This window comes from Tachyglossus aculeatus, chromosome 19 (genome assembly GCF_015852505.1).
Source record: "Tachyglossus aculeatus isolate mTacAcu1 chromosome 19, mTacAcu1.pri, whole genome shotgun sequence".
Classification (NCBI taxonomy): Eukaryota; Metazoa; Chordata; class Mammalia; order Monotremata; family Tachyglossidae; genus Tachyglossus; species Tachyglossus aculeatus.
The window spans coordinates 25,932,753-25,954,561 of NC_052084.1; the positions used below are offsets into that span (position 1 = coordinate 25,932,753).

General features: G+C 45.4%; 1 protein-coding gene across 1 annotated transcript in view; it reads left to right on the top strand.

Annotated features, from left to right (window-relative positions):
• The window catches only part of SENP6 (SUMO specific peptidase 6), a 121,451-nt gene extending 107,342 nt beyond the window's left edge, over window positions 1-14,109 (top strand). The window contains exons 27-29 of the mRNA XM_038760880.1: window positions 12,152-12,220; window positions 12,309-12,459; window positions 13,591-14,109. Of these exons, the coding sequence (XP_038616808.1) occupies window positions 12,152-12,220; window positions 12,309-12,459; window positions 13,591-13,800 (430 nt within the window). The 3' untranslated portion in view covers window positions 13,801-14,109. The remainder of the gene's footprint in view (window positions 1-12,151; window positions 12,221-12,308; window positions 12,460-13,590) is intronic.
• Window positions 14,110-21,809: the final 7,700 nt, after the last annotated feature.

Consider the following 21,809-nt stretch of genomic DNA (forward strand, 5'->3'; position numbering starts at 1 on the left):
TTAGCTGGTCTTTCCCCGGCTCGTATTTGAGTTTGCTTTTCCCCCGCGAATTTGTTTCCTGACGCATAGTATGATTGAAGCTTATCCTCTTTCACTAGGACCATAATTTAAATATATCAAAGTCACTTCGATTTCTAGCGGTTCCTCTCCCCCCGGGGCGACAAGAAGCCACTGGTGACTTCTCAGTTGGGCGGACACTTGAGGCATCTAAGCACCCAAACTCACAATATAAATATATACGATTTGTGGCCTAATGGCTAGAGTACGGGGCCTGGAAATCTGAAGGACCTGAGCTCTAATCCTGGGTCCGCCGCTTGTCTGCTGTGTGGCGTGGGGCAACTCACTTGACTTCTCTGTGCCTCAGTTACCTTGCCTGTAAAAAAGGGACTATGTGGGACAGGGACCGTTTCCAACGTGATTAGCTTGCACCTACCCCTAGCCTGGCACGTGGTGAGCGCTTAACAGATACCGCCGGGGAAATTTAGCCATGGATCCAGTGAGGGCTGAGTTCATTCGGTCGTATTTATTGAGCGCTTACTGCGTGCAGAGCGCTTGGGAAGTCCAAGTTGGCAACATAGAGAGACGGTCCCTCCCCAGCAGCGGGCTCACAGCTAGAAAGGGGAGACAGACAACAAAATAAAACATATTAATAAAATAAATAGAATAGTAAATAGGTCATCCCGGGCACACGGAAAAATGGGCTTTCTTTGTTATGTTTGTTTATTGTTTGAGCACCTAGCTTTCTTTTCGCTTTGGACTCTTCAACTCCCGATATTTTCAAGCTGCCAATCCGGAGAGATACTCATCGATTGCCAAGTGCCACACAGGTCTATCTCGCTTTTCAGCGAAGATGCAAGCAGTGACCGAGGCTTTGGTTTATTACCTCCTTACAATAAGTCCTTTGTCCTCCTGGCTTTCATTTTTGCAACTTCAGATGCAGCGGCTATTGGGTTATAATAATAATTGAGGTATGTTACATGCTTACTATGTGCCAGACACTGTACTGAGCGCTGGGGCAGATACAAGGTAATCCTGCGGGACAACAGTCCCCGACCTGCGTGGGGCTCGCAGTCTTAAGTAGGAGGGAGAATAAGCATTGAATCTTCACTTGGTTAGGGAACTTGAAGCACAGAGAAGGGAAGCGACTTTTTTCTTTTTAATGGTATTTGTTAAGCGTTTACTGTGTACCAGGCGCTGTACTTAGTGGTGGGATAGATCCAAGATCATCAGCGTTGGAGTGGACACAAGGAAATCAAGTGGGACACAGTCCCTGTCCTGCAAGGGGCTCCCGGTCTCAATCCCCATTTTCCAGATGAGGTGACTGAGGCCCGGGGAAGCGACTTGCCCAAGGTAGACAAGTGGCAGAGTGGGATTAGAACCCAGACTCCGAGGTTCGGGCTCTTTCCATTAGGCCGCACCGCTGCCCGCAATCCTACTGTCAACAATTCTCCTCACCGGTCTCACCCTGCAAAGCTTTATTAAGCTTCGCTTCGCTTCAGTTGTAGGAGACGGACTTTATTCACAGCGTAGCGTTGTGGACAGAGCCCAGCCATGGGAGCCAGAAGGTTGTGGGTTCTAATCCCGGCTCCGCCATTTGGCTGCCCTGTGACCTTGGGCAAGTCACTTCTCTGGGCCTCAGTTCCCTCATCTGGATAACGGGGGGTGAGACTGCGAGCCCCACGTGGGACAGGGACTGTGTCCAACTCAATCTCCTTGGGTCCACCCCGGCGCTCCGTGTCGTGCCTGGCACATAATAAGCGCTTAACAAATGCCGTCATTACCATCATTATCATCATTCTCCGATCTTTGCCATTTGACGTGGAGGGTCGCCCGCGGCTGGCACTGATTTGATTGCTCAAGGAGCCATAGGAGAAAAAAGAGGATCGATTAAGGGCCTCCTCTGGGCAGAGGACTGTCAAGTGCCGGGACAAAAATGAACTGATGAAAACCAACACGGTCTCTGTCCCTGAGAGACTCACAGGCTAAGAATAAGCCGGGAGAGAGAAGATTGGTCGGTGACCCATAAGGGATGATAAAAACAAGAAGAGGCGTCTACTCAAATATGCCCGCGTATCCCCCGTTATATAAAAGCCCCCTCTCGATCCCACAGTCCCAGCTAGTTGCCCGCCTCCTGCCCGGCTTTCGATCCGGACTCGCGCAACGGAACATTTACTCTCTCTGCCTTTACTTGCTCCCCGCCAGCTCACTTTTTTTTAAAAAAATGGCATTTATTAAGCGCTGACTATGTGCCAAGCACCGTTCTAGGCGCTGGGGAGGTTACAAGGTGATCAGGGTGTCCCACGGGGGGCTCACAGTCTTCACCCCCATTTTACAGATAACTGAGACCTCTTTCCACCCCCGTCACTCAGCTGCCCCAGCAGTCGTCCAGGTCACCGAGGCTCCTCCATGGAACCGGATCGAATGGGCTCAGCCCTTTCCTCGTTCTCCTTGACGTCCTTTAACTCTGCTGACCCTGCGCCAACCCCTCTTCCTTGAAACACGATCGGTTTTCCTGAGGTCAAAACAAGCCCGGTTCTCTCCCTCCCTCTCTCCAGCTTCATCCCAGCTCCGTTTGCTCGGCTGCGGATGTCCGCAAGGCTCCGTCCGTCCCGTCCCTTCCTTTCCCCTCCCTGTTCCCTCAGAAGCTCATCCGCTCACGGGGCCAGTTCCCGCCTCTACGCGGACGCCTCCGGAATGTGCGGCTCCAACCCTGCCGCCTCCGGCAGGCCGCACTTCCGCATCCCATCCCGCCCCCGGGACACGGAAAATGTATCCAGTCTTGGAGCAGACCTGCCAGTAGCCCAGGCTCGCCTAGTACTGGTCGCTTGAAGTCCTCTTAGAGCCGTCCTTTTAGGCCGTTGGGCGTTCTCCCCGTCAAGCGGGGCCCGTGGGCGATCCCGTGATTCACTGGCTCTTCATCAATCGTATTTATTGAGCGCTTACTGTGTGCAGAGCACTGTACTAAGTGCCTCTGTACTAAGGCTCTTAGTACAGAAATTTTTCTGAGATTTGGTACCACTGTGTGCAGGGCGCCGTACTAAAACGCTTAGCCGGGCGTCACGTACGGGACTCTTCTGCTCCGCTGATCACCTTTCAGCCGCGTGCTGGACTGCCAGAAGCAAGCAGTCATCATCATCCTCAATCGTATTTATTGAGCGCTTACTATGTGCAGAGCACTGTACTAAGCGCTTGGGAAGGACAAATTGGCAACCCATAGAGACAGTCCCTACCCAACAGTGGGCTCACAGTCTAAAAAAGCAGTCATCGCGACGCGGCTGGTCTCTTCCGTAGAGCCAATAAGTACCGTCGATCCCGGGGGAAAAATGAAGTTAATTTAGGTGGCGATGGCTTGCCTCGCTTGCCTCCCGGATTTGGTGAGAATCTGTAGAAGTCAGGTAGCAGACCGGCATCTTCGGAAGGTGAAACGCTCAGCCGCGGTCTAGCAGTTTTTGCCCGGACAGAGTCACGCAGGAAAACCAACCCGGTCGCCCTACCGCTTCGAAAGATTTGCGGAATTCGCCTTCCAGTCGATTCCTCAAGTACCCCTTTCCCGAATTTTATTGGAAGTGGCGCGTTTCTCCAGGAGAGCCGGGGTGCCTCGCGGATAAGGTTGCCGTTATTTTCTTAACCATTTAAGCGGTAAGAGGGAGGGTGGACGTGATCCCTGAGAATGTCAGAGCAAGGACCCGGAGGGATTAAAAATAAGATGTAGTCCAACAGAAAAGGGCAGTGATCACAGTCCCTTCCCCTGGCTGAGATTTACTCTGTTTTGCCCAGCCAGGAGGCCTTTGGGGCACTTTGGTAAAGCTGCGCTCTCCTATTTTTCCATTGTGGGGGACATTCCTCATTGTATAATATAATATACGTATAATATATGTATATATGTATACTGTGAGCCCACTCTTTTAGACTGTGAGCCCACTGTTGGGTAGGGACTGTCTCTATGTGATGCCAATTTGTACTTCCCAAGCGCTTAGTACAGTGCTCTGCACATAGTAAGCGCTCAATAAATACGATTGATTGATTGATTGATATGTATATATGTTTGTACATATTACTCTATTTTACTTGTACATATCTATTCTATTTATTTTATTTTGTTAGTGTGTTTGGTTTTGTTCTCTGTCTCCCCCCTTTTAGACTGTGAGCCCACTGTTGGGTAGGGCCCGTCTCTATATGTTGCCAATTTGTACTTCCTAAGCACTTAGTACAGTGCTCTGCACATAGTAAGCGCTCAATGAATGCGATTGATGATGATGATGATAATATACATATGTATATACATATATATTATATAATAATAATAATAATAATGATGGTATTTGTTAAGCGCTTACTATGTGCAAAGCACTGTTCTAAGCGCTGGGGAGCTTACAAGGTGATCAGGTTGTCCCACAGGGGGCTCACAGTTTTAATCCCCACTTTACAGATGAGGTCACTGAGGCACAGAGAAGCGAAGTGACTTGCCCAAAGTCACACAGCTGACAGTTGGCGGAGCCGGGATTCGAACCCATCACCTCTGACTCCAAAGCCCAGGCTCTTTCCACTGAGCCACGCTTCTTCCCCAATATATATATTATATAATATATAATATATATTATATAATATATAATATATAATATGTATATAATATGTATATTATATATACATATAACAATAATAATTGTGGTATTTGCTCAATGCTTACTGTGCGTCAGGCACTGTACTAATTTCTGGGGGGGAGCCAAGCAAATTGGGTTGGACACAGGCTTGATCCCCCTTTTACAGATGAGGTCACTGAGGCACAGAGAAGTGAAATGACTTGCCCAGGGTCACCACAGCAAACAGGTGGCGGAGCCGGGATTAGACCCAGGTTCTTCCGACTCCCATATGTTCCATCCGCCAGGCCAGGCTGCTTCCCTACTGCTGGGAATTGTTCCGCGGTCAATACAGAAGCGGGAAAACCGCGCGTGGAAAAGCGGCGAAACGCCTTCTAACATCAGACTGTAATACGGACAAATTGGGATTGTGATATTGAAAAAAAAATTCTCCAGGAAGTGACACGGACAGTAACCACCAGTCATGAAACTTTTATTTAGCCATAAAAGCGTCCGATGTAACAGCAGTAAAGGGTAACAGTTGTCGAAGTATATTAAGAACATCGTTACGGGCCTGAGAGCGCAAAAATGATATCTAAACTCTCAACCTACGGTCATTCGATCGTATTTGTGGAGCGCTTACTGGGTGCAGAGCACTGTACTAAGCGCCTGGGAAGAACGATCAATCAGTCAATCAATCAGTCGTATTTATTGAGCGCTTACTGGGTGCAGAGCACTGTACTAAGCGCTCGGGAAGGACAAGTTGGCAACATATAGAGACGGTCCCTCCCCAACAGTGGGCTCACAGCCTAGAAAACCATACAGGATACAAATCCCTTGACTAGAGCGTAACAGTTCTGCTCTACAATAATGTCACAGAAATTCTAGAAACAGAGTAAGGCATTATTATCCTTATTATTATTATTATCCTACAGATTAATAATAATAATAATAATGGCATTTATTAAGCTCTTACTATGTGCAAAGCACTGTTCTAAGCGCTGGGGAGGTTACAAGGCAATCAGGTTGCCCCACGGGGGGGCTCACAGTCTCAATTCCCATTTTACAGATGAGGGAACAGAGGCCCAGAGAAGTGAAGCGACTCGCCCAAAGTCACCCAGCCGACAGTCGGCGGAGCTGGGATTTGAACCCACGACCTCCGACTCCAAAGCCCGGGCTCTTCCCACTGAGCCACGCTGCTTCCCTAGTTGGAAGACACCGGAAAATTCGCCAGGCAGGCCTCGCGGCCCCGACGGAAGGAAAGAGTCAGGGGAAGTGAGGACTTGTCCGCTGTGTGACCTTGGGCAAGCCACATAGCTTCTCTGTGCCTCATTTGTCTCATCTGTAAAATGGGGAGCAAGACTGTGAGCCCCCCGTGGGACAACCTGATTACCTTGTATCTACCTCAGCGCCTAGAGCAGTGCTGGGCACGTAGTAAGCGCTTAACAAAAACCATAATTAAGGGAACGGCGGGACCCAGGTATGTAGCTCTCTGGAGTACTCATCATCAATCGTATTTATTGAGCGCTTACTGCGTGCAGAGCACTGTACTGAGCGCTTGGGAAGTCCAAGTTGGCAACATCTAGAGACAGTCCCTACCCAACAGTGGGCTCACAGTCTAAAAGGGGGAGACAGAGAACAAAACCAAACATACTAATAAAATAAAATAAATAGAATAGATAGGTACAAGTAAAATAGAGTAATAAATATGTACAAACATATATACATATATACTCCTTTTTTATATACTCCTTTTTTTAGCCACATTAAGCGCTTACTATGTGCCAAGCATTGTAGTTAAGCGCTAGGGTAGACAAAGCTAATCATCATCAATCGTATTTATTGAGCGCTTACTGTGTGCAGAGCACTGTACTAAGCGCTTGGGAAGTACAAATTGGCAACATCTAGAGACAGTCCCTACCCAACAGTGGGCTCACGGTCTAAAAGGGGGAGACAGAGAGAACAAAACCAAACATACTAGCAAAATAAATAGAATAGATATGTACAAGTAAAATAAATAGAGTAATAAATATGTACAAACATATATACATATATACTCCTTTTTTATATACTCCTTTTTTTAACCACATTAAGCGCTTACTGTGTGCCAAGCATTGTAGTTAAGCACTGGGGTTGACAAAGCTAATCATCATCAATCGTATTTATTGAGCGCTTACTATGTGCAGAGCACTGTAGTAAGCGCTTGGGAAGGACAAATTGGCAACATCCAGAGACAGTCCCTACCCAACAGTGGGCTCGCAGTCTAAAAGGGGAAGACAGAGAACAAAACCAAACATACTAATAAGATAAAATAAATAGAATAGATATGTACAAGTAAAATAAATAGAGTAATAAATATGTACAAACATATATACATATATACTCCTTTTTTATATACTCCTTTTTATAACCACATTAAGCGCTTACTGTGTGCCAAGCATTGTAGTTAAGCGCTAGGGTTGACAAAGCTAATCATCATCAATCGTATTTATTGAGCGCTTACTATGTGCAGAGCACTGTACTAAGCGCTTGGGAAGTACAAATTGGCAACATGTAGAGACAGTCCCTACCCAACAGTGGGCTCACGGTCTAAAAGGGGGAGACAGAGAACAAAACCAAACATACTAACAAAATAAAATAAATAGAATAGATATGTACAAGTAAAATAAATAGAGTAATAAATATGTACAAACATATATACATATATACACCTTTTTTATATACTCCTTTTGTTAACCACATTAAGCGCTTACTATGTGCCAAGCATTGTAGTTAAGCACTAGGGTAGACAAAGCTAATCAAATTGGACACAGTCCCGGTCCCACATGGGACTTAAGGTCTTAAACCTCATACTGCAGATGAGGTAACTGAGGCCCAGCCAAGGGAAGTGGCTTGAAGTAGATGAGGGGCGAAGGCAGGATTCGAATCCAGGTCCTCTGAGTCCCAGGCGGGGCGCTTCCTACCAGGCCACACTGCTTCTCGAGTTCAAAATGTATTCTCCCAGAACAACACAGTTCTGCTCTCCTTCCTAGACCTTCAAATATCGCCAGGTCTTTCATATTCTTGTGAGACTATGTACTTCCCCCAATTTGTACTTCCCAAGCGCTTAGTACAGTGCTCGGCACATAGTAAGCGCTCAATAAATACGATTGATTGATTGATTGATTAAGTGGACTCAAAACTCCCCAAATCGATCCTGATACGTTTGGTCAGTAAGTAAGCTCTTTTCCCTCTGTTCTGCATCACCCGGACTTTATTCACTCAATCATATTTATTGGGCGCTTATATTGTGGGCAGAGCACTGTACTAAGCGCTTAGCCATACCCCCTTGATCATTTTGATATTCACCCCATCACCGCAGCACCTGTGTCCATATCCTTATGGATATGATATGGATATGATCTAATCTATGGATTAGAGAAGCAGCGTGGCTCAGTGGAAAAGAGCCTGGGCTTTGGAGTCAGAGGTCACGGGTTCAAATCCCAGCTCTGCCAATTGTCAGCTGTGTGACTTTGGGCAAGTCATTTAACTTCTCCGGGCCTCAGTTACCTCATCTGTAAAATGGGGATGAAGACTGTGAGCCCCATGGGGGACAACCTGATCACCTTGTTTAGAGAAGCAGCGTGGCTCAGTGGAAAAGAGCACGGGCTCTGGAGCCAGAGGTCATGGGTTCGAATCCCGGCTCCACCACATGTCTGCTGTGTGACCTTGGGCAAGTCACTTCACTTCTCTGGGCCTCAGTTACCTCATCTGTAAAATGGGGATTAAGACTGTGAGCCCCACGTGGCACAACCTGATCATGTTGTATCCCCCCCAGCGCTTAGAACAGTGCTCTGCACATGGTAAGCGCTTAACAAATGCCAACATTATTATTATTATTATCCTTATACTCTCTTGCATATCCCAATCTGTCTACTTGTTTACTGTTTACTCGCCTGTTTATTTGCTTCGTTTTATTGCCGTCTCCCCCCCTTCTAGACTGTGAGCCCATTGTTGGGTAGGGATTGTCTCTGTTTGTTGCCCAACTGCCCTTTCCAAGCGCTTAGTACAGTGCTCTGCACACAGTAAGCGCTCAATAAATACGATTGATTGATCGATTGCCAACTTGTACTTCCCAAGCACTTAGTACAGTGCTCTGCACACAGTAAGCGCTCAATAAATAATATACGATTGATTGATTGCCAACTTGTACTTCCCAAGCGCTTAGTACAGTGCTCTGCACACAGTAAGCGCTCAATAAGTACGATTGAATGAATGAATGAATGAATGAGAGGCATGCCTTAGGCCCCCCTCGAATGCACTGATCTTCGGGCAACATGCACGCAGTCCCGTCCTCTGAATGAATCTGTCGTTTATTTTAGTGTCCGTCTCTCCCGCTGGACTGTCAGCTCCTTGAAAGCAGGGATAATAGTAATAATTATTATTATTTCTATCATTATTAATCTTAATTTTATAATTAATTAATTATAATTAATAATTATAATATACAATTATAATTAACAATTAATTTTATAATTAATTTTAATTATTATTATATGATAATAATAATTATTATTAGCATGCTATTTGTTAACCCCTTACTAATATATAATTATAATTAATAATTAATTTTATGATTAATTTTAATTATTGTAGAATAATAATAATTATTATTAGCATGCTATTTGTTAACCCCTTACTAATATATAATTATAATTAATAATTAATTTTATGATTAATTTTAATTATTGTATAATGATAATTATTATTATTAGCATGCTATTTGTTAACCACTTACTAATATATAATTATAATTAATAATTCATTTTATGATTAATTTTAATTATTGTATAATAATAATAATTATTAGCATGCTATTTGTTAACCACTTAGTAATATATAATTATAATTAATAATTGATTTTATTATTAATTTTAATTATTGTATAATAATAATAATAATTATTAGCATGCTATTTGTTAACCACTTACTAATATATAATTATAATTAATAATTAATTTTATGATTAATTTTAATTATTGTAGAATAATAATAATAATAATTAGCATGCTATTTGTTAACCACTTACTAATATATAATTATAATTAGTAATTAATTTTATGATTAATTTTAATTATTGTACAATAATAATAATAATAATTAGCATGCTATTTGTTAACCACTTACTAATATATAATTATAATTAGTAATTAATTTTATGATTAATTTTAATTATTGTACAATAATTATTATTATTATTAGCATGCTATTTGTTAACCACTTACTAATATATAATTATAATTAACAATTAATTTTATGATTAATTTTAATTATTGTACAATAATAATAATTATTATTAGCATGCTATTTGTTAACCACTTACTAATATATAATTATAATTAGTAATTAATTTTATGATTAATTTTAATTATTGTACAATAATTATTATTATTATTAGCATGCTATTTGTTAACCACTTACTAATATATAATTATAATTAATAATTAATTTTATGATTAATTTTAATTATTGTACAATAATAATAGTTATTATCAGCATGCTATTTGTTAACCACTTACTGTATGCCAAGCACCGTGCTGAGGCGGATTCAAGATAATTAAGCTAGACACGGTCCCTGGCCCCCAAGGGGGTTACAGTCTAGATCGGAGGGAGGAAGATTTATTCCACATTTTACTTGAAACTAAGGCCCAGAGAAGTGAAGTAGCCTGGCCAAGATCACCCAGCGCAGAAGTGGCGGGGCCAGGATTAGAATCCAGGTCCTTGGATTCCCAGGCCTAGGCTCTTCCCACTAGGCCACCCTGCTTCCTGCGCCTGTCTACCCTCCGAAGGATTTAGGACGCCAAATGCTCAATAAATATCATCGATCATCGTCAAAAGGACCTGGCTTCTAATCCCAGCTCCGCCGCTTGTCTGCTGCGTGACCTTGGACAAGTCATTTCACCGCCCCCCCGCCCCCCCAGGGCCCTAACCAATCCCCGGAAAAAAAATAATCCATTGGCTGATTGACAAGGAGGGAACCCTAAGAAAAGCACGGAGACAAGGGAGAAGGAGGTGGGAGAAAAGTAGGATTGTTGTATTGTATTTGTATTGTTGTATTGTATTTGCATTTACATATACATTACATTGTATATATGTTTGTACATGTTTATTACTCTATTTATTTTGCTTGTATATATCTATTCTATTTATTTTATTGTGTTAGTATGTTTGGTTTTGTTCCCTTTTAGACCGTGAGCCCACTGTTGGGTAGGGACTGTCTCTATATGTCGCCACCTTGGACTTCCCAAGCGCTTAGTCCAGTGCTCTGCACACAGTAAGCGCTCAATAAATACGATTGATTGATTGAGAGATTTGAAAGTATGGAGAAAAATCCCTAGGGAAGAATCACTGGGCATCATCTTGTAGACTCTGAGCCCGTTGTTGGGTAGGGACCGTCTCTATATTGTGCCAACTTGTCCATCCCAAGCGCTTCGTACAGTGCTCTGCACACAGTAAGCGCTCAATAAATACGATTGATTGATTGAGAGATTTGAAAGTATGGAGAAAAATCCCTAGGGAAGAATCACTGGGCATCATCTTCTAGACTCTGAGCCCGTTGTTGGGTAGGGACCGTCTCTATATGTTGCCAACTTGTCTATCCCAAGCGCTTAGTACAGGGCTCTGCACACAGTAAGTGCTCAATAAATACAATTAATTGATTGGTTGATTGATTGAGAGATTTGAAAGTATGGAGAAAAATCCCTAGGGAAGAATCACTGGGCATCATCTTCTAGACTATGAGCCCGTTGTTGGGTAGGGACTGTCTCTATATGTCGCCAACTTGGACTTCCCAAGCGCTTAGTACAGTGCTCTGCACACAGTAAGCGCTCAGTAAATGCAGTTGATTGGTTGATTGGTTGAGAGATTTGAAAGTATGGAGAAAAATCCCTAGGGAAGAATCATTGGGCATCATCTTCTAGACTATGAGCCCGTTGTTGGGTAGGAACCGTCTCTATATGTTGCCAACGTGTACTTCCCAAGCGCTTAGTACAGTGCTCTGCACACAGTAAGCGCTCAGTAAATGCAACTGATTGGTTGATTGATTGAGAGATTTGAAAGTATGGAGAAAAATCCCTTGGGAAGAATCACTGGGCATCATCTTCTAGACTCTGAGCCCGTTGTTGGGTAGGGACTGTCTCTATATGTTGCCAACTTGTCCATCCCAAGCGCTTAGTACAGGGCTCTGCACCCAGTAAGCGCTCAGTAAATACGACTGAATGAATGAATGGGCACTTACTCCGTGCAGAACACTTGGGAGAGTATACTACAACAGAATTAGCAAGCACATTCCCGCCCTTAAGAGTTTATGGCCTGGAGGGGGGAAAGAAACATGAAGATCCTACTAACTCTCCCCAGGTTCTTTGGTCAGGTTGTTTCGGGAGTTATCCCGCCGTGTCGCTTGGGAATCTTCAGTAAATAGCAAACCGGGATAACCCAAGAAGCCGGCGATGCGCTAAATCCCACACGGGTTTAGGCGTCCAAAGCGAGTTACCCCGTCACTTCAGGCGCTCAACCTTTGCCCTCTGCCTTCCCAGACCGTGCATCCTGCTGATGGACTCGCTGAGGGGGCCGTCTCGGTCAAACATCGTCAAAATCCTGAGAGAGTAAGTCCTAAACCCCAGACCGACCCCGCGGCGAATGTCGCGGCCCGGGCCGAGGCAAAGGTCTCAGCCCCGGTGCCTCTCGTCCCAGGTACCTGGAAGTGGAGTGGGAAGTCCGAAAAGGGAGTAAGAGGAGCTTTTCCAAAGATGTCATGAAAGGCTTGAGTCCCAAAGTGCCCCAGCAGAATAACTTCAGCGACTGCGGAGTGTACATACTGCAGTACGTGGAAAGCTTTTTCGAGGTGGGTTTCCGTTCCTCTCACCGGATCTCCCCCGATAATAAGAATTGCGGTATTTAAGCGCTCAGTCTGTGACGGGCACCGTACCACTAAGCTCCGCGGGAGTTACCAGATAATCAGGTCAGGCCCAATCTCCGCCCCACGGGGGTCTCACGGTCCTAAGCAGGAAGGGAGACCAGTTACCGCATCCTCCTTTGCCAGATGCGGGAAACTGAGGCCCCGAGCAGCGAAGCGACCTGCCCGAGGTGGCAGTTAGAACCCAGGACCTTCGGACTTCTTCCCACTGGGCCTCGCCGCCCCTCCGGCTCGGGATGCCGCTCCCGAGCGTTTCCCGCTTGCCGGCTAATCCTGCCGCGGGAAGTTGTTGTCGACGTGACCTCCCAGTGGAGGAGAGCGCGGTGCGGCCTTGGCCCCGGATCCCTCCCTGAAGCGCTTAGCACAGTGCAAAGGCACGCGCTCGGTAAATACGACGGACGGATCGGAGACACGTTGCAAACGATGTCCGTCCTTCGGACCCCGCTGTCCCCAAGGAAGCGGTTGCTCCGTAAGCCTGTCGGAGCAGGCCGCGTGGCGGCCGGTCATATTTTTTTTTCCGGGTAGCGTGCCATTCTCCCTCCACAAAGATGTCTGGAGAGCACTTTCCAATAGGTTCTCCAACGGTAACAGTACTAATCGTTGCATTAAGCGCGTACTGTGTGCTAAGCGCTGGGGTAGATACACCGTAGCCGTGGGCCTCACAGTCAAAGTAGAAGGGAGAACAGGCGTTGAATCCTCACTGGGCAGAGGAGGGAACGGAGGCCCGGAGAAGTGAAGGTCACACGGCAGACAGGTGGCCGAGGCGGGATTGGAACCCAGGGCCTCTGGCTCCCGGCCCCGTCTTTCCGTTAGACCGCGCTGAGCCGGTCATCTCCGGGAAGAAAGAAAGGGTTGGTGAGGGGACACACACACTCACGCACACAAATGGGGGGGTCGTCATTGCGTGACGGCCCCCGAGTGCCATCGATTCATTGATCAGAAACCATTTGTTCGTCAAAAGCCCCAACCCCGCCGCTCGCGGAGTTATCGGAAGCGACTCCTCCAAGAATCACGGTACCGGTCTAACAAGGCGGCCTGTCCCCCTTTCTCACCCCGCAGAACCCAATCCTCAATTTCGAGCTGCCTATGAACCTCACGGACTGGTTCCCCCGCCCGCGAATGAAAACCAAGCGAGAGGAAATACGGAACATAATCCTCCGGCTGCAGGAAGGTCAGAACAGAGGGAAGAAGGGACCGAAAGACGCGAAAGCGGGCGAAGCCACCCTCCAGGACCGGTCGGAGCAGGGCGTCCACAGCAGCTCGGACTGACGCGCGGCCGTGGCGGCCGACGCGCTGCCTTCCCCTTCCCCGGAGGAGCGTCGAGGACTGAAACGCTCGCGGTTCGGTGCGGTCGGGGAACGTTAATTCCCGTATAAATGTGTCACGTTTGTAAGCCCCCGGAGAGTAAGTATTAAGGAAAAGACTTGTACATATGTTAATGAGGCCAATTTTTTTCCGACATTTGTAATGCTTTTCGTTTTCACTGGTTAGAAAGCTTTTGTTATGTATTTTCTGTTAATAGTACCGAGAACAGCAACTCCGAAACGTCAAACAAATAAAAAGAAAATATTTATGGGAGGAAATGGTTAACTTTGCTATTTGTCTGGGAATTCGATACCGGTTCCCCCCGTACGGGCGACGTCACACCTGACGGTGTCGAGGTTTTTTGTCGCAATCCTATTTGGATCTTTTATAGTCGCTTGAGAGAATAATCTATGTTTGAGCTCCCCGGGGAATGGCTGACATTCACAAATAGAGCGCATGCCTTAAGGCGACGATAAACCTTGGGTTTTTCCCAGAAAACAAACCAGCAGATGGTAGGAAAAATAAAAAATGCTCTCCACCCTCACGCGCGACTTTTCCAACAGGCGGTTGTAAGTGCGGTATTCAGTAAGGAGTCGTTGACTGAGGCTATACCCTACTCTATAGATGTATTTTGATAGAGCCTTTCTTTATGGAATATTTTGGTAAGTATGATTGGAATTGAAAATTACCTACATTACCTTGCTAGGTTCCAACTCTAAATGGGCTAAAATCTGCGTCCTGGCTAAGTAACGAGCCTTTTGACTCTCTAGATAGACTTATACACGGGAAAACTATTTTTTGTAACGTCGACAGAGAAATATTTTCGGTGTTCCCGGGTAAGGTTTTCCTCGGCCTTCGTGGCGTAAGGATAAACTCCCCGTCACTTGATTGTCGTTCCGAGTATAATTTATGTCTTGAGCACGCAGCCGTAGGTCTTTCTTGTGATTCAGAAAAGAGGGCCTACCCTCTCCTGGGAAGTATTAAGGAGGAGTCGGAGACGGAAAGAAATGAAAATACGACCCCCGTAGAGGATCCGGGAGGAATCTGCGATCCGGGAGAGCTGTGTCCGTGGCGTCGCTAAGGGTCGGGAACGACTCCGACGGTGTAAGACACGGGAGCGGGCGTTCCGACCGATCCAAAACCGACCGCGCACCAGACTTTCGCGAAATTCAGCCGTGTCCGGAATCGAAGTAGAATTTATTACAATCCACGGCAGATTTGAGGCCACTTGGTGTACCAAGAAAGAAGAGGAAGAAGTCCAAATGACCGGCAAAAGCGGAAAACATTTTTGGCATTTGGAGACGAGGGCCATTCGGGACGGAACGAAGCCAAAGATGATGCGAAAACCCAGCGTGGACAAAAGTCTCACCCGTAATTTGAATTGGAAACTATTTTCCTCTTCCTCTTCTCCGCCAGTGTTTCCCCGCTCCCTATAAAACCAGCACCTGTGGATTTAATAAATAGCAGGGTGCACTTTTCGAAGAATTCCAATGTTAAGGTGACTGACTGAATTTCATTTATTTACTAACGTCTAACACATCTAATTTTTATTTCTAATACTAGGACGCTAGGAATACCTTGAAGCCACCTAGGAGATGCGAGAATGTTGAATTCCCTGACCGTTTTCTAAATGTCATAGGAAGAGGCCTTTAGAACTGCCATCTTGCAGCAAACTAATACATGTTGGACAGTTGAACTTATTTTTTTAAATAAAGCCGTTCCTGGAAACTGGCAAAGTGGAGTTATTCAATGATTTCTTTATAAGCGTGGTATCGGAAAACTTGGTATTTCTGAATTTCTTCTTTCAAAAAGTCTCTGAAAAGGTATTAGTTTCGGATGTTTTGTTCGTTTGGGACTTTGGGTACCTGCTGGGAAGCCGAACCGGAGAGAGGCTTCCTATCTGGTGAAATAAAAATTCTTCCCACTCCGCGGAACCGAGGTCCCGAGTCTCCAGGAAAACCAATCTCTGGTGCCTCCCTAGATTTATTTCCAACATCCGAGACGTGGCCTTTGGGGAAAAAACCTTGTCTAGCCCGTGGGGACGACCTTTATTGCCAACCTGTATGTTGCCAGCTTGTCCTTCCCAAGCGCTTAGTACAGTGCTCTGCACACAGTAAGCGCTCAATAAATACGACTGAATGAATGAATATTGCAATAATAATAATGATGGTGTCCGTTGAGCGCTTACTGTGTGCCAAGCACTGTTCCACGCGCTGGGGTAGACGCCGTAATCAGGTTGTCCCACGTGGGGCTCACAGTCTTAATCAATCAATCAATCATATTCATTCATTCATTCATTCAATCGTATTTATTGAGCGCTTATTGTGTGCAGAGCACTGTACTAAGCGCTTGGTGCCAACAGTGGGCTCACAGACTAGAAGGGGGAGACAGACAACAAAACGAAACATATTAATGAAATAAAATGAATAGAATATGTACAAATAAAATAGAGTAATAAATACGTACAAACATATTCATTCAATCGTATTTATTGAGCGCTTACTGTGCAGACCACTTTACTAAGCGCTTGGGACGGACAAGTTGGCAACATATAGAGACGGTCCCTACCCAACAGCGGGCTCACAGTCTAGAAGGGGGAGACAGACAACAAAACGAAACATATTAACGAAATAAAATAAATAGAATAAATATGTACAAATAAAATAGAGTAATAAATACATACAAACAGTCATTCATTCATTCAATCGTATTTATTGAGCGCTTACTGTGTGCAGAGCACTGCACTAAGCTCTTGGGAAGGACAAGTTGGCAACATATAGGGACGGTCCCTACCCAACAGTGGGCTCACAGTCTAGAAGGGGGAGACAGATAACAAAACAAAACATATTAATGAAATAAAATAAATAGAATAAATATGTACAAATAAAATAGAGTAATAAATACATACAAACATTCATTCATTCATTCAATCGTATTTATTGAGCGCTTACTGTGTACAGAGCACTGCACTAAGCGCTTGGGAAGGACAAGTTGGCAACATCTAGAGACGGTCCCTACCCAACAGCGGGCTCACAGTCTAGAAGGGGGAGACAGACAACAAAACAAAACATATTAACGAAATAAAATAAATAGAATAAATATGTACAAATAAAATAGAGTAATAAATACGTACAAACATTCGATCGTATTTATTGAGCGCTTACTGTGCAGAGCACTGCACTAAGCTCTTGGGAAGGACAAGTTGGCAACATACAGAGACGGTCCCTACCCAACAGTGGGCTCACAGTGTAGAAGACCCCCATTTTACAGAGGAGGTAACTGAGGCACAGAGAAGTGACTGGCCCGAGTCCCGCAGCTGATGAGCGGCAGAGGCGGGATTAGAACCCACGACTCCCAAGCCCGCCGCTTCTCAACCGTCCCCCCCCTCCCGAAACCACCTTCGATGTCTCTTCCCCGGTCCTCTGGCCACAACCCACGTCCCCTTCAGTAGACCCTAGGACCGTGTCCATCCGGTTGGGATTTGGATTTGATTTGGGATTCGGAATGCCAGCTCTTCCCGGGCCAGGACGGTGGCTTAGCCGCCATTCTCACTCCCCTCGAAGAAGAAGAAGAATTGTGGTGTTTGTCAAGCGCTTACTACGTGCCAGGCGCCGTACTAAGCGCTGGGGTGGATACAAGCTTGGACACGATCCCGTCTCGCATGGGGCTGGTCCAATCATCATCATCGTCAATCGTATTTATTGAGCGCTTACTATGTGCAGAGCACTGGACTAAGCGCTTGGGAAGTACAAATTGGCAACATCTAGAGACAGTCCCTACCCGACAGCGGGCTCACAGTCTAAAAGGGGGAGACAGAGAACAAAACCAAACATACTAACAAAATAAAATAAATAGAATAGATATGTATAAGTTAAATAAATAAATAAATAAATAAATAAATAAATGAATGAATGAATGAATGAATAAATAAATAGAGTAAACCAATCCCGGCTCCGCCACTTGTCAGCTGTGTGACCTTGGGCAAGTCGCTTCACTTCCCTGGGCCTCGCTTCCCTCATCTGTAAAATGGGGATTAAGACTGTGAGCCCCACGTGGGACAACCTCGATTGCCTTGTCTCCCCCCGGTGCTTAGAACAGTGCCTGGCACGTAGTAAGCGCTTAACAAATGCCAACGTCATGGGGCTCAGTCTTGATCCCCATTTTACGGATGAGGTCACTAAGGCCCAGAGAAGCGGGGAGACTTGCCCACGGTCACACAGAGGACGGGGGGCAGGGCCGGGATTAGAACCCAGGTCCTCCTGATTCCCAGGCCCGGGCTCTACCCACTAGGCCTTGGAAAATAACACACGGCCGTGGCGTGGGAGGGAAAGGGAGCCTCCACGGAGCGGCGTCTCCCTGGCTCAGTGTGGGTTCGAATCCCGGCTCCGCCGCTTGTCCGCTGGGTGACTTTGGGCCAGTCGCTTCACTTCTCTGGGCCTCAGTTCCCTCATCTGGAAAACGGGGATTAAGACTGCGAGCCCCACGTGGGACAACCTGATCACCTTGTATCCTCCCCAGCGCTTCGCACATGGTAAGTGCTTAATAAATGCCATCGTTATTATTATTATTACTGGGTAGCCTAGCCTACAGCCAGGTCTTGAGGGGATGGGCAAGAACGCAGCAGGAGATACTTATTCCAGGGAAAAGATGGGTTTTCGGTCACAATCTGCCAGGGACCACTTAATAATAATAATAATAATGATAATAATAATAATAATAATAATGATGATGACAATAACAATAACAATAATAATAACAATAATAATAATAATAATGGCATTTGTTAAGCGCTTACTATGTGCAAAGGCCTCAGTTCCCTCATCTGGAAAACGGGGATTAAGACTGCGAGCCCCACGTGGGACAACCTGATCACCTTGTATCCTCCCCAGCGCTTTGCACATGGTAAGCGCTTAATAAATGCCATCGTTATTATTATTATTATTACTGGGTAGCCTAGCCTACAGCCAGGTCTTGAGGGGGTGGGCAAGAACGCAGCAGGAGATACTTATTCCAGGGAAAAGATGGGTTTTCGGTCACAATCTGCCAGGGACCACTTAATAATAATAATAATAATGATAATAATAATAATAATAATAATGATGACAATAACAATAACAATAATAATAATAACAATAATAATAATAATAATGGCATTTGTTAAGCGCTTACTATGTGCAAAGCGCTGGATGACATATCTTCTTCCTATATTTAGAGAAGCAGCATGGCCCAGGGGCTAGAGCCCGGGCCTGGCAGTTGGACGGACCCGGCGTCTAATCCCGGCTCTGCCGCTTCTCCGCCGTGTGACCTTGGGTAAGTCACTTCACTTCCCCGGACCTCGTCTATCAAACGGGGATTAGGCTCAATAAATCCTCTCGACTAAATCCTCTCTTTTAGACTGTGAGCCCACTGTTGGGTAGGGACTGTCTCTAGATGTTGCCAATTTGTACTTCCCAAGCGCTCAGTACAGTGCTCTGCACATAGTAAGCGCTCAATAAATACGATTGATGATGATGACTGACTGAAAGGCAACGCCAAGGCAGCCTTGCGGCTTTTTCCGGCCCGGCTTCGGTCTCAGCACCCCAGGGACCCAAATACCAACACATTTCACCCTGGTTGCTTTGGTTTTCACCTTCGAACCGATGCATCCTCCTCCCTCCTTCTCTGCGTCTCCCTTTGCTGCTCCTCTTTTAAAAGAGGAGAAAACATCCTGTCCAGAGGGGCAGGGGAGGGTGGAGAAAAGTGAAATGGAGTAGCAATTCCGGGAGGGAAAAGAGATTTTCCGAGGGGAAACCCAGAAAGCGCGCTTCTTCCAGCCGGATCACTTGGAAGCGTGAAACTTTATACAATCCTGGGCTCAATCAGTCGTATTTATTGAGCGCGCAGCATTTGCACCGAGTAGTCGGGAGAGTACACTATCACAGACTTGGTAGAGATGCTTCTTGCCCACAAAGAGCTTACATTTTAAAGGGAAAATGGTCATTCGATCGTATTTATTGAGCGCCGAGTACAGAACGCTGTACTAAGCACTTGGGGGACTGTGCTTTTAGACTGTGAGCCCGATGTTGGGTAGGGACTGTCTCTATATGTTGCCAATTTGTACTTCCCAAGCGCTTAGTCCAGTGCTCTGCACATAGTAAGCGCTCAATAAATATGATCGATTGATTGGGGGAGTACAACATAGCAAGAAACAGGCTATTTAAGGAGCTTCGGCCTCAAGATGGTCAGAATTGGCACTTTAGGTAGATGCTGTCAGTGATCACACAAGTTCCCCAGGCTGGTGAAAATAAAATCTTCAAAAAAAAAAAAACGACCCCCAAATCAAAAACAACAACTTCAGCCTCTAATTAGGGACTCTTGAGTTCATCGGGACACATCGGGACAAAAAGAGCTGGACTATAAGTCCTTTATTGGTTTCAAACAAGACTGACAACTCTCCGTGCCTTCTGACGTGGATTTAGGATTGTTAAATGTTTTTATTCCACACAGACCGTGGTTTGTGAGAATTTGGAAGTTGCTGAACGGTATATTTTTTTTAAAAAAACAACCCCAAACTTGAAGCTTTGTTACTAGACACCACGAAATAGCCCGATTCCGCTGTACAATGAGAGATATCCGGTGACTAATTGGATATATCTGCTGTATTGGTTTCCTTGCAGGATCGAATAACAGTTAATTCTTCGAAGAGTCTTAGATTACTTATAATGAAAAATGGATGCATCTCGGGTAGACGTTTGGTACTTTAGAAGCGGGGGTTATATTTAAGTATCCTTTTTTTTTTCTAGGCCCTTGGAAGTTGCTATCAGCCTGGCTCAGTGGAAAGAGCCCGGGCTTTGGAGTCAGAGGTCATGGGTTCGAATCCCGACTCCGCCACATCATCATCATCATCATCAATCGTATTTATTGAGCGCTTACTATGTGCAGAGCACTGGACTAAGTGCTTGGGAAGTACAAATTGGCAACATCTAGAGACAGTCCCTCCCCGACAGTGGGCTCACAGTCTAAAAGGGGGAGACAGAGAACAAAACCAAACATACTAACAAAATAAAATAAATAGGATAGATATGTACAAGTAAAAAAGAGTAATAAATATGTACAAACATATATACATATATACAGGTGATGTGGGGAAGGGAAGGAGGTAAGAGGCCACATGTCTGCAGTGTGATCTTGGGCAAGTCCCTTAACTTCTCCGGGCCTCAGTACCTCATCTGTAAAATGGGGATTAAGACTGTGAGCCCCCCGTGGGACCCCCCTGATCACCCTGTATTCTCCCCAGCGCTTAGAACAGTGCTTTGCACATAGTAAGCGCTTAACAAATGCCAAATATTATGATTATTATTATTATCCTGAGAACTCCAAGGCTAAACCCCGTTATTTCATCTAGATCCGGAGCTATTTTAATTTCCTAAAGGAATGATCTGAATCGACAAGAACTGAAAACCTCCTACGCCGCTCAACAAATAGCCCAGTCGGACTAATCAAATGTTGCCTGTCTCCACTTGACTGTGGTAGCGTTTGCGAGTTTTGACTTTTCTGTTTCATTTTTTCTCTTTCTGTACCTCTCCTCACTTGCCGTTGGTGACTTTTATGCATTTTTTAAAATCGGCGGCATTTACGCGACGTAATTCATCCAATTCCGGCCACATCCCTAGGCTAGAAGATGACATAGGATAAAAAATTTCAGGTTTTTCTGAGTCTGAGAAGGTTTTATGGGCCTTAGAACCAAGTTAACGTGGTAATCTTCTATAACTATGGATTTGGTAAGCGCCGACCATTCATTCATCCGCCCGGTCGTATTTATTGAGCGCTTACTGTGCGCAGAGCACTGTACGAAGCGCTCGGGAGAGCAGTAAACGGACCCATTCCCTGCCCGCTGCGAGCGACAGTCTAGCGCTGCGTTAAGCGCTGGGTTAAGATAATCAGGTCTTCCCAAGCGCTTAGTACAGTGCTCTGCACACAGTAAGCGCTCAATA